This window comes from Hyaena hyaena, unplaced genomic scaffold (genome assembly GCF_003009895.1).
Source record: "Hyaena hyaena isolate Hyena2069 unplaced genomic scaffold, ASM300989v1 scaffold_317, whole genome shotgun sequence".
Lineage (NCBI taxonomy): Eukaryota > Metazoa > Chordata > Mammalia > Carnivora > Hyaenidae > Hyaena > Hyaena hyaena.
Window position 1 is genome coordinate 750,333 of NW_024080950.1, and position 13,463 is coordinate 763,795.

Sequence of the window (13,463 nt, forward strand, 5' to 3'; positions counted from 1 at the left end):
ACCCAAGTGACCTCTGCCTGCTTTCTTGCCTTATAGCCAAAAACCAATACGTTTCCTTGCAGATTTCATATATTTCATGTATTTTCTTCTCTATTCCATATATATCATATCATTCTCTCCGCTAAAAGAGAAATACCAAAATATATTTATTTAAAACTCTGCAATCAGAAAATAACCTGTCATAACATATAAATTTTTCATGCCCAGATATTTACTCATACGCCTTTCTCTAAGACCCAATAAAATAGTCAAAAAGCCACAGTCTATTTTAAATTAAAATGCATAGCTTTAAGGGCTATTTGACATGCAGTAATTATTTGTGTAGTCCTCTAGCCAAGCAGAGAAATTGCCAATGTCTCTGCCCTTGAAGGAAATGAACTGTGCAAAAAATTTCAAGCAAACATGATCCAACTGTGCACACAAAAGGGAGGTTGCATAAGAAATTCATTGTGTCTCCACCCAAATTTCCCCTCAACTTGCCACAGATCAGCATGTACTTCACCTCTTTGGCACCAATTAAGATCATCAACACATGAGCTTTTCAGCAGAGGAGGACTGATGTGCCCTCTCACAGATGGCCAGCATCACATGTTACAGTAATGGCCAGACACGCCACGCGGGTAGCGTATAAAAACGGAGGGACTCAGAGCACTTCAGCTCCAATTGCTCTATGTTTAGAATTGCCTCTCTTTCAAGATGGATTTCCTTCACAGGAATGGAGTGCTCGTTATTCAGCATTTGCAGAAGGACTACCGAGCTTACTACAATTTTCTAAATTTTATGTCCAATGTTGGCGATCCCCGGAATATCTTTTCTATTTACTTTCCACTTTGGTTTCAACTTAATCAGACAGTTGGAACCAAGATGATATGGGTAGCAGTCATTGGGGATTGGTTCAATCTTATTTTTAAATGGTAAGCTTTCTGTTTTGTTTCATTTTTTATAAAGTTTATTCTTAAATTTGTAGCTTTGGCTTAATGATCACATTTCAGATGTGTGTAGTTTCTATTTGGAAAATCTTTCAAAGATGCCAATTGACTTGAAACACCTATTCATAAGTAGAACTTACAAAAAGCATAGAAATATATACTTGATCTGACTTATAAGTAAATTCCAAACCGTGTAACACATATGTTGTGATTAAACAAGAGGTTAGTTAAATGAGCAGCACCATAATGAACAGACTGATAATTCCAGGGACCACTTTGATATTCCTAGTCAAAGAATCCAAAGCACCCACAAAAGTTTCCTTACAAGGAAAAAAGTCCCTGTTTTTATTAGAAACTAGGATGCCAAGGCTCCAAATGACTGTCATTGTCTATAAAAGATAGACCAGAACCCAAAGTCTCTTCATCATGAGCTTTCCACATCAATGCTCTGCTTGGGTCGTTTTTATAGAAGAGAATAGCTAATCTTCAATTAAGCAAAAGTTGTGTGTTTAAATATGTATGTATATTTGTATTTCTTTCAATACAGGATATTGTTTGGTCATCGGCCTTACTGGTGGGTCCAAGAAACTCAGATTTACCCAAATCACTCAAGTTCATGCCTTGAACAGTTCCCCAGTACATGTGAAACAGGTCCAGGTAAGCAATTACAGCAGCCTTGAATTCCTAAAGATAGTCCAACAGAGAGTCATTATGTATGATTATTACCTAATAACTATATGATATTATATAGAGTATTAAAGAAAATGTCATGGGTAAGGATACTAAAAGTTCATAAGCATAACAATTACTAATGAAAAGGAAAGCTTTATGAATAATCATTTTGTTATTTGTAAAAGAGTAGGTTGGGAGACTACTTTTCAAATGATTTTGTATTTGGCATTTATTTGGGGGAAGAATGTAATGGTTTGATTCTAAAACAAACAAAAAGTTAACTAGAAGAAATTCCCAAAGAACTATATTAAAATTCAAGAAATGTTGACTTGTCTGTTGCTGAGCAACTTTCAAAGTTATTATGGATCTTTTGAGAATCTCATGAATGAGGTAAGGACTTCCTGGTTTTACTATTGCCAGTAGAGATTATTTTTAATCTTAGACTTTTTTCTTTCAAATTTCTTTTTTCCTCTTGTATATGTAGAATATAAATAGACTTCTTGGACCACTTACTTTTATAACTAAGATTCTGTATGAGTGTAAAATATTTACTATGAAAATTGAGTTTTTTAAGATTCTGAAAAGGTTTTTAAAATATATATTAAAGGAAAATTACACGTTGTTTTAATTTATAAGAATGTGTGACATTTTACCTTACCACAGTTTGTTACATAGCATAAAATTCTTGCCATTTGACATCCTGAAACTCATGCTGAATATAGTCAGTGTGTAAGTTCCTAATGAGTTCTCTGAATATCTTCTTTCTTGCTCCCATAAAAGTATACATCCATCTGTTATATTATTTATCACACTGTATTATAATTAATGTGGCTTCTCCAATATGTTATGCATTCCATCAGGACACAGATGATGTATATTTTTTCTTTGTGAAACCAACATTGGATGGATGGATGGATGGATGGATGGATGGATGAATGGTTGGATGGATTGGTAATCTTTGAGACAATTGAAATGCTACTTTGGTTTATTCCAGTATTTCCCAGTATGAGTTCTATTTCATAAGACATTTTATGGAGAAAAAAAAAAGAATCAGTGCATTCTATATTCACTCTCTAAATATTTACAACTCATATAAGCATATAAAAGGCTCTAAAAAATCCTATATAAGATATAGCTTTGAAAGAACTAGATCTATAAGAAATAGATTATCTTTGTTTAATGTAGTGGTTTTCAAAAAGAGATGTGTTAAATCTGAATAAATCTCCACTTGGTAAAAACTCATGGCAAACATCAAAGTAAAGTGATTTCTAAAAAATCAAGCCACATGGAAAAGACATTCTGGGAGTAAAAACGCCGCCAGTCTTTGTGTGTCAGAACTGATGCCCTTTATAGCTTCTCAGGTCCATTTCATGACAAAGACACTTTTTTCAGTGGCCAGCTACAAAATAGACACAGAGGCAGCTGCTAGTATATAGCAGTCATTTGTAAGTCGGTTGGTAAAGCAGAACATAGTAAAGGTATCTTTCAGATGTTTGACTTTTCAGCCCATGAAAAATAAACGATTCAAGATCCAATGCAAGTACTTTAATTTTCTCAACAATTAAAAACAACTAACCATGAAAAATAAGAAAGGATGTGGCAGATTTTGCTGCAACAGCCCAAGTTCTTAACTTTTGATTTCTAGAATTTGATGAACTTGAAAAATCTGGAAAAAATTTCTTCAAGTAGTGTTTTAAGGCTCGATTTGACTCAATTTCCTTCATTTCTACCTATTTCTAAACATTACATGTAGCCTGTTTTTTTTTTTACTGAGTTATTTGTAACTTTCATGGCTAATATGCTATGCTGTGGTCTACTTCTGATACTGATACGCTATTAACCACCTTTCAAATGGATCAGCACTTTGTTGTTGCAGGAAGTCCATCTGGCCATGCAATGGGCTCATCGTGTGTCTGGTATGTCATGGTAACGGCTGCCCTGAGCCACACTGTCAGTTGGATGAATAAGTCGTCTACCACGCTGCACAGGTCAGCTTTCTCCATTGTCTGTACCACTGCAATGTGAATACAGAAAGTGTTGAATACAGAAAGACTTTTTAAAAAATTTCATTTGGTATTTTTTAGTTGGTGAAATGTGCTTATTCTATTCTATCATAGCCAAAATAGCAATGAATAGAAGGTTAATATTTTGCTTTAAGATAATATCCTCATTAGCTCAGAGATATTGCCACGTTGGTTGGAAATGTTTAATTGATTAATGGCTTGCTGGAAGTGCTTTTGGGTTTCCATAATACAATAATCACTTTGGTAGCTCATAAATAAGCTATCTAAAATTATGTAAGGAAGTATTTTTGCATGCACATTCCCTTGCCTTAAGATTAACAAGAAGTTTTGAGAATCATCTTTCCCTTTGAATGTATCAATTCAGAAAAATTATGTCTCCTTCTTTGAATAGCCAACATTTTTGACATCAATAGCATATATTCTAGCTTTAAAAACTATTTAACCATTTTAGTTAAAAACACTCTAAAGGCAAACTGAAATATGAATGTTAGATTTAATGTTAATAGAATCATAATGTTTAGAGAGGGCTACAACTTAAAGATTATTCACAATTCTTATAGGAATTGGGATGTTTCCTTCTCTCTTGAAATACTTTCACTATCATTAAAACAATCCTGAGCATCACTTTAATCATAAATTATTAGGCTACTGAGATAAGATTTATCAGTTAATTGCTTTAAAAATACTATAACCTATACCATTATATAAAAGTTCTTCTAAAATAAAAAATTTCTAGGGTGCCTGGGTGGCTCAGTCAGTTGAACATCTGACTCTTGGTTTCGGCTCAGGTCATGAACTCAACTTCGTGTGTTCGAGCTGACATTAGGCTCTATGCTGACAGTGTGGAACCTGCTTGGGATTCTCTCTTTCTCTCTCTCTCTGCCACTCCACCCATGCTGTTTATCTTAAATTAAATAAACAAACATTGAAAAATTAACAAAATAAAATAAAATAATTCCAAGATCTATTGCATACTCCACTTTTTAGAGTAGTATTGGATAATAAAGAAACAAACCACCAAAGAGATTTGGGTATTTTCAAAGTTTATTCTAATGAGATGGCAACTTGTATGCCTTCAGGTGTTTATTATCCAACCCCAAATAACAACAACAACAGTAAAAGGTTGTAATGTAAAGAAATTAACATTTTCTATCCACGGACAAGTTTTCAAAATAGGAATCTTAGCAACCCTCACCTTTTCTCTGTAGTTCATTTCTTCCTCAAATTTCTAAACCTTAAAAAACATTTCTTTCTTTCAAAAACAATTCTATGATTCCCGTTAGATTTTTATAACTGTAACAGTTCCTTTGTTCATTGATATTTATTGTGTGTCTTCCCTTTATCCTAATATTACCAAATCCCTATTTATTCTTCTTCCCTATGGATAACTCCTGCTTACTTCCTCTTGGAAAGTCTCATTTCTTTCTATTCTTTAGGTTTTTCCAAAACCAATGTGGTCCAGTTATCAGGAACAAAACCCCAAGGATTCCTATAACTGAATATTGCTAATTTTTATTAAAATGATGAACTTGGACTTCAATATTTTTGTAAGCTTTTTGCACTCTGCTACTTCTAATTTAAAGTATATAATGTTTAGGTAAATTCCCTGTCTCTTATTTTCTGTATGTCAAAAAACAAGGAAAGGAATGAGGACTCTTAGAGTCTGTGAAATTGAACCGAATGAAAATTAGCCCTTGATGAAATGCTTGTGTGATTTTCATCAGAGTGGCAGTGGACTCTCCAGTGAATTTTCTTCAAACAAAAAATGTTGAGAGGATAAAGATGAAGCACATACAACAGAGATTAAAAATGTATAGGATCCCTTCTAGGTCTTTCTGGATATTAATAATTCCCCCAAACTTGAATTTACCCTACTCCTTTAAAATAATTATTAGGATATCAAATCATCTTCCCTTTATAGCATTTATTAAAATCTCAGGATTTTGCACTGGTCAAATTTAATGCATTGCTTAATGCAGGAACCTCTGTTAAAACTTTTCAAATCCTACGAAGCACATGGAAATATTTTGGGGGAAAAAAGACTCTAGAATCAAAATGTTATATCACAGAAGATTTTTCAGAGAAAGATCATCTGGTGTCACCCCCCTGATTTTATGAGTGATACAATTTCTCTACTTTTTACACTTATATCTATTCTTCCATCGTAGACTGACCTGGTCATTTCTTTGGAGTCTTTTTTGGTTGATTCAAATCAGTGTCTGCATCTCCAGAGTATTCATAGCGACACATTTTCCTCATCAAGCTATTCTTGGAGTAATTGGTGGTAAATATGATCACTTACCTTTAGTTGTGTCATTGGAAAGCTTTAGTGTCATTTGTTTTATGCTGTTAAATTTTCCCTGGTACGCAGGACCCCAGTCTCAGGTAATTCTGTCAAGCCACTGATAGGAAATGCTACCCTGGGAACATAAGCAGTTCAACACACCTCTCAAATCCTCCACGTACACAGTGGAACAGTCTCATTCAATGGCATTAACACATAGCCTCTCAGGGGGATGGGGTTTCTATAAAGCGTGGCCAGAGCCACATCTAACTACCAAGACTTCACCTCAGACAGTCTGCTCATGTCTTGGTTCGGGGGACTTCATGATGGCCCCCCAGCCTGCACACTATGCCACTGCTTTGTATTCCTAAAACAGCGTTCACCATGACTGAGTTTCCACCACTCCGCCCCACGTGCCTTTCAAAGGCTCTCTAGTTAATTGGCTATGGCAATTGAAATATTCATTGCAAGCACCCAAAATCAGTGCTCTGCCTGCAAAGTATTTGTCTCCCAGTGCCACAGATTCCTGAGTGATCCCCCTGTGCTAACAGGGATGGGTGAAAGACCATGGGGGCAAGTGTGTGTTTTTATTTATTGCCTAAGAAAGGGGCTTTTGGAAAATGGATAGAATCTAGATGTCTAAAGACTTTTATCGTGAAGACAATGGTAAATTTTTTAATGCAGAGAGGAATGATTCCTGAGGGGCTCGAGGGCTCATGGTCATCTTCAGTGTCTTTTTCTGATCCTCAGGCATGCTTGTGGCAGAGGCCTTTGAGCACACTCCAGGCATCCAAACAGCCAGTCTGAGCACATACCTGAAGACCAACCTCTTCCTCTTTCTGTTTGCCCTGGGCTTTTACCTGCTTCTCAGACTGCTTGACATTGACCTGCTGTGGTCTGTGCCCATAGCCAAGAAGCGGTGTGCCAACCCGGACTGGATCCACATTGACACCACACCTTTTGCTGGACTCATGAGAAACCTTGGGGTGCTCTTTGGCTTGGGCTTTGCAGTCAACTCAGAGATGTTCCTTAGGAGCTGCCGGGGGGAAAACGGCTACAAGTTGAGCTTTCGGCTGCTTTGTGCTGTGGTCTCGCTGATCACACTGCAGCTCTACCATTTCATCAAGATCCCCACTCATGCAGAGCATTTATTTTACGTGCTGTCTTTCTGTAAAAGTGCATCCATCCCCCTGACTGTGGTTGCTCTGATTCCCTACTGTATTCATATGTTAATGAAACAAAGTGTAAAGAAGATGAATTAGAGTTGTACAGGGGGTTAGCTCTCTGTGGTCCCAGCCTGTCCCTCCTGCTCTATCCTCCAGCAGAACCACAGGCAGGGGGAGACTGGAGGCTTCCAAGCAGAGGTCACAAAATAGCAGTCGCTGGCCCCATTGCACTGTACCTATGTTTAGCGTGGCCTTCACAGTGGTCTCCCCTACCCCAATTTAAATTAGTTGCCAGCATTTGAAAACCAGAATATTTGACATGAAAGTCTGAATGTTTGTATTTTCTTGAAAAACCTGACTATGTGGCACCTCGGGGCCTGCATTCCCTCCTGGAAACAACCTACTGTTGTTGACTGATTGTCCCTAGTAAGAAGCAGCATTCTCTATTTTTTCACAGTCTTTAGCACCCCAACAGGAGCCTCAGTATCAGTTACTATAAGAAGGCCAGGCTGCTTATGGCTCCTGTGTGCATTTTAGTGGGAGCTCTCATCAGATCCAATCCCTTCAGTTTTCAGATAAGGAAAAGGAAGTTCATTCAGCAGAAAGCACTTGCTGTCGTCACACCACTGTCAGAACAGGAATTAGAACCCACATCTTCTGACATATATTTCCATTACACTTTGTTGTTTCTTCATTTTTAAGAAGTAAAAATCTGTAAGAGTGAATGCTTCCGTGATGATTGCCATGTAAGGCATCTGTTTTTCCAGGAATGTCATTAAAATGCCACAGCCTGTTTGACTCACACCATGCAGGGTGTTGATGGGGCCAGCAATGACTCTAGATATGGCTACATATGCCAAGAAAATTGGTCAGGTTACTGTCTGGACTTGAACCTCTGCTTAATAACTGATATGTTTTGCAGTAGTGCTTTCCAGTGTCAATAAATGCTGATGAAGATGCTCTGCTCAGAACATTATTTACCAGCCTTTCAAAATCAAGAAAATCAAGTCCTTTCCTCAAGGTCATGCTCCAACCCAAGAAAACTATTAATTGCTTCTATCTATTTGGGTTAATCTCTATGAACACTGAGCTGTGGTGAAAAATCTACAGCTTTACTTTTGAAAATTATTATTATTGATTTATTTTATTTTTTTTAATTACTATTATTACTTTAACATTTATTTATTTTTGAGAGACAGAGTGTGAGCAGGGGAGGGCAGAGAGAGAGAGAGAGAGAGAGAGAGAGAGAGAGAGACAGAATCCAAAGCAGGCTCCAGGCTCTGAGCTCTCAGCCCAGAGCCCAATGCAGGGCTCAAACTCATGAACCATGAGATCGTGACTTGAGCCAAAGTTGGCTGCTTAACTGACTGAGTCATCCAGGAGCCTCTAGAAAATTATTATTGAAAGAATATTAATATTATACTTAGATTTCTCAATAAGAGTTTTTTTCTTTTTTCTTTTCATTGAGTCTAGTAATTCTGGACTTTAAATTGATAATTATGTCATTTTAATCATGTACATTTTGAGTCAGATTTTGCTACACATCTTAGTTGCCTGTGGTCTACTACAATGTTTTATGTAACTCTACTCAAGAATGTAAATACGTGAATTATTTTAGATGACGATATATTAAACCATCCATAAATATTTATGAAAACATAACAGTTCAAGTAAGTACTATTTGGCAAAACATTAGTTGAGGGTAACAAAACCTCAATAAATCAAAGATTTTCCTCAAAAGGAAATCATTGTTTCCTTTCTAAATGTATTTATAGAGTATATGCTCTTGCTTTTACAAAACACACATAATGGCTTTGTGGGGTTTTTCAATGTTTATTTATTTTTGAGACAGAGAGAGAGAGAGAGACAGAGACAGAGCATAAGCAGGGAAGAGGCAGAGAGAGAGAGGGAGACACAAATCTGAAGTAGGCTCCAGGCTCTGAGCTGTCAGCACAGAGCCAGACGCCAGGCTTGAACTCATGAACCATGAGATCATGACCTGAGCCAAAGTCAGATGCTTAACGAAGTGAGCCACCTCGGTGCCCCACAGCTTTGTTTTTAAAGGTAATTGAACTTGGTTTCAGTGGTCAGGTGATTCCTAAGCAAGAAGCTGAGGGATGAAGAAAGATCATAAGAATAAAATTTGTCTCGTGTTGATGGGAACTTTGGGGTGAAAGAGAAAAGAATGGTTCTTAAGGTAATGACTTTTTGTTGTTGGTTCAAGACCCCTGCCTCAGTGTTGTCCTTAGAAGTCCACTTCAGTCCTTTGACACTTTTCGATACGCTTGTCTCATCCAATACTCTTTTGCACTTGCCTAAGAGCTCACTGCTCTGCAGGTCCCGTTCATCAGAGTTTCATTTGAGATTAATAATGTCAATTTGGGGGAATCTTCTGTCCCAACATGGTCTCAGACTGCTTCCCACCAAGCCTGGGAAAAACTGGGGCGTTAACAGCCAGCAGCTCCTGCTCCAATGCTGGCTCCATCATACATCCCTCCTTGGTTCCCAGAGAGAAGCTCTCTCCAGGCACCCATAGTGAGCGCTATCTGTTGGGTGACATATGATCCTTAGAAGGGGAATAGGATGAGGTGTGGGTTCATTTTCTATAATTAATCCCCAACAAATCCACTCCTATTGCCATAAAGCCTGAAAGTCCCCATGTGATGAGATTTCCCTTTTTACTCTAGTTGAAGTCTCCTAGAGGGATCCATATGGTGGCAAATTGCTTCTGCAATGGAAACTGCTTAGGCAGCAAGAGGAACAGCTTCTCACAGCCTTGGAGAAAATGCCTCCCTTTAATAATGATGGAAAAGACTCTTCTGCTTCCAATTTATTTGCTAAACGTAAGTGGAATTGAGCTCATTTCACTCACTGTTACTATATCCATATATTCAAAATGTCTACACATCTACATATTCAGGAGAAAAATGTCAATATTATGAGCTCTCAGGATGAGAAAATCCAGACAAGTGACTTGAGAGACTGCCCAATCAAACATACATTTGAAAAGAGAAGCCAAGTAATTTATTATTGCTGAAACCAGCTCTCAAGATGAGTGTTGAATCCCTTTTCTCTGACAACCTATTGATTGGACATCTGCATTAGGTTAAATTGGGCCTTCTCTAGATCTATTTCAGTATAACAGAAGGCATATTTTTAAAAATGCATTACAAGATGCCCTTGAAAGTTATATCTGTAAATGCTTTATATTTATTCACAATCTGTAAATAAATTCGAGATCAAATTGGTACATACATAAACAAAAAAACCTTGGTACAAGAAGAAGTCAAAGACTTGGTTTTAAAATGTGACTCATTTCTTAAGTATTGTAAAACGATATATTCTAGCATTCTTCAACTGAGATTTTTACAACAATGGAAATGTTCTATATCTGTTTTATACAATCTGGTAGCCACTAGCCACATGTGGCTTTTGCGCTTTTGAAGCACAGCTAATGCAAGCGAGGAACTGCATTTCAAAATTATATTTACTTTTTTTAAACATGTATTTATTTTTGAGAGAGACACAGAGCACGAGCTGTGGAGGGGCGGAGAGAGAAGGAGACATAGAATCTGAAGCAGGCTCCAGGCACTGAGCTGTCAGCACAGAGCCTGACATGGAGCTTGAACCCACAGACCTTGATCAAGATCACAACCTGAGCCAAAGTTGGCCACTTAACCAACTGAGCCACCCAGGCACCCTGTATTTACTTTTCATTAATTTAAATTTACATAGTCATGTGTGTGTCTAGTGGCTACTGTATTGACAGCACAGATCAAGCCCTGTGGTGCATTTCCCTGGGGGAGGAGGGAGGTATTTCTTATACTGTCATCTGTACCACAATCCCGTGTTAAGACAACATGAATGGTATTATTTGCTTTATTTAACATGAAGAACGTGAAGCATCAATGATTTGCTCACATAACATGCACAAGGTATGCTTACTTTAGCACAGAGATCCTTGATTTCACTTGAGATTATGGATGTTAATAACATAGATGTTATTTTCCAGATGAAAACAATAATAGTTACTGTTAACAGTGTATAAGACATGTATAGTGATAGGGAAATTCCCATTGTGAACTTTACACATTAAAAAAAAAAAATTAACTTGTGTGGTAACTAACACTAAACATTTCTGGGGCTGGAAGAACTCGAGAGACTATAAAAGTTCACAGTAGCTCTGCTGCACGTCCCAGGGGACCGTCCGCAGACCTAAGATGCCCTCTCTGTGCATAATCCTTCTCTCTCCCTCTGGCCTGCAAGCTCTAGTCACCCTGGCCGAGATCTCTAAACACTTAGCTCTCAGTTGCCTCAAATCAGGAGGTCTCGTTCCCTCCTCCTGCCTGGTTTCCTGGAACCCTCTAGGAGCCACAAGTCTGGGTAGAGTTTTACCCAATATTCATGGTCTCATTCTGGAAGTTTGGATGACTTTCTGACCATGTTTTTCTGCTCATTTGGGGCTACCACACCTGTGTGTTGGACACCAGTAGGTCTGTGTATATTCTGAATCCGTTCCCGAAAGGATCCCAGGTGCCCAACTGCACCTGTGGACTTTGTCCTCATTGAATGACTGCCATGGCCACTCTGGAAATTGCAAATCGCTTTCTGGATGAATACGTGGAGCTCAATGCTGCCAAAAAACTAAGGTAGTGTTTTAAAATTTTCCTCTCCTTGTTACCTTGAATGCTTTCTGATGGTGACTTCACACTGAAGATCATGTGGTGCCCCTTGTTATTTAAAAAAAAAAAAAAAGACTTTTTTTTTTCCTTAAAAAGAATTATTAGGGGCGCCTGGGTGGCTCAGTCGATTAAGCGTCCGACTTCAGCTCAGGTCATGATCTCATGGTTAGTGGGTTGGAGCCCCGCGTCGGGCTCTGTGCTGACAGCTAGCTCAGAGCCTGGAGCCTGCTTCAGATTCTGTGTCTCCCTCTCTCTCTGACCCTCCTCTGCTCATGCTGTCTCTCTCTCTCTCTCTCTCTCTCTCTCAGAAATAAATAAAACATTTAAAAAAAAGAATTATTAGTAGCAGGCCCATAAGAAGCAATAATCTCGGAAGCTTTTGCCAAATGACAGCAACTTGTGGGAAAATTCTAGGAATTAGAAGTGTTTCTCTTTAGCTCTCCAAAGGACAAGTACAGTCTGTGTCAGAAATGAGGCGGGTTTGGTGTGGAGTCCTAATTACTATCTTTGCTCGTCGTTGATGGAGATCACAGTAATGACTTGGGAAGAATTACACTGCATTTCTTTTGGCAGCACCAAAGTGATTGCTCTCAAGGAGGGAGAACATTCAAAGACTGAGGTTATAAAGGTTAGAGTAAAGCCGATTAATTATTTGCTTTTTGAATTTCTAAATTTCTTAGAACCGTTTCTTTTCTTCTAACATTCTGTTATGTGATACACTGAACAGAATCTGTCTTCAGCTCCGAAACTGTGATATCTCCCTGAAGAACACTGGGCTCTGAAGGAGCTGCCAGGACCAGGGTGGTAATGACCGAAGGGCGGCAGCGTCGTCCTGCAGAGTGGGGTTTGGGGCACAGAGTGGGGCCCACGGAGAGGAGCATCGGCCCTTTGCCAGTGCTGGCTCAGGTGAGAGCAGAGAGCACTTCCGTTGGACAATCTGCACAGCCTTGCGGGAGCAGCAGGCCCTATGTGTGCCTGGAAAACACAGCCAGAACTCATTAAGACGAAGAGCCCCTTTCCTCCTCTAGCTATCATCTGCCCTCGCACATCAGCTGGGACAATTACACTCTGACTTTTCCCTGGATTCACCATGTGTCTTATGAACAATAGTGGCCAGATTGTCCTCCTCATTCACACATTCTGCCATTAATGGAAGGGCTTTCTAAAGGTAGTCATTGTATTTAGATATCACTGCCTGCCGTAGACACAGCCCTTGCCCTCAAGCTCAATAATTCCACATTAAAAGCATCTGGGCCTTGAGATTTATTTTTCTACAGAATCATTCCAAACTCTGCCTTTTTACGATTCTTTGAATGAAAGAAATTGTAGAGGTGTTGCTATCTTTCCACATGAAGATTGCATTGACTTAACAAAGGGAAAGTAAATGTTCCTGCCTGAGTTTGTGAGATTTTATTCTACACCTTATTCTTTTAGCACTGAAATGCTGACAGATTGAGAGGCAAGGCCACACAACCCTAGGTGGCTCCCGAAGGGTGTCAGAATACCTCGGGGTAGGTGCCAGCAAATTCAAAGACAGAGATGTACAAAAGACTGAGGAGTTTGGCAGCTCGCTCCCTTGACTGGAGTCACTGGACCTGCATTCTAGTCTAGTCTAGTGAGTCTCCACATCGAACCACCGTGGTGCCAGGAGGCCAGTGAATATTGGAGGTGCCAGTTGAGTAATTTCTCAAATGAGGGGCTTAAAA

General features: G+C 38.7%; 1 protein-coding gene across 2 annotated transcripts; it reads left to right on the top strand.

Annotated features, from left to right (window-relative positions):
• Positions 1-696: 696 nt before the first annotated feature.
• Positions 697-7,171, top strand: G6PC2 (glucose-6-phosphatase catalytic subunit 2). 2 transcript variants are annotated; one of them, XM_039248795.1, is made up of 5 exons: positions 697-914; positions 1,477-1,586; positions 3,478-3,589; positions 5,794-5,909; positions 6,660-7,171. In XM_039248795.1, exons 1-5 carry the CDS (start codon positions 697-699, stop codon positions 7,169-7,171), a joined length of 1,068 nt encoding a protein of 355 aa, XP_039104726.1. The 2 variants fall into 2 exon arrangements, with proteins under 2 accessions (XP_039104726.1, XP_039104727.1); XM_039248796.1 differs by lacking the exon at positions 5,794-5,909 and having other exon boundaries at positions 6,660-6,684.
• Positions 7,172-13,463: the final 6,292 nt, after the last annotated feature.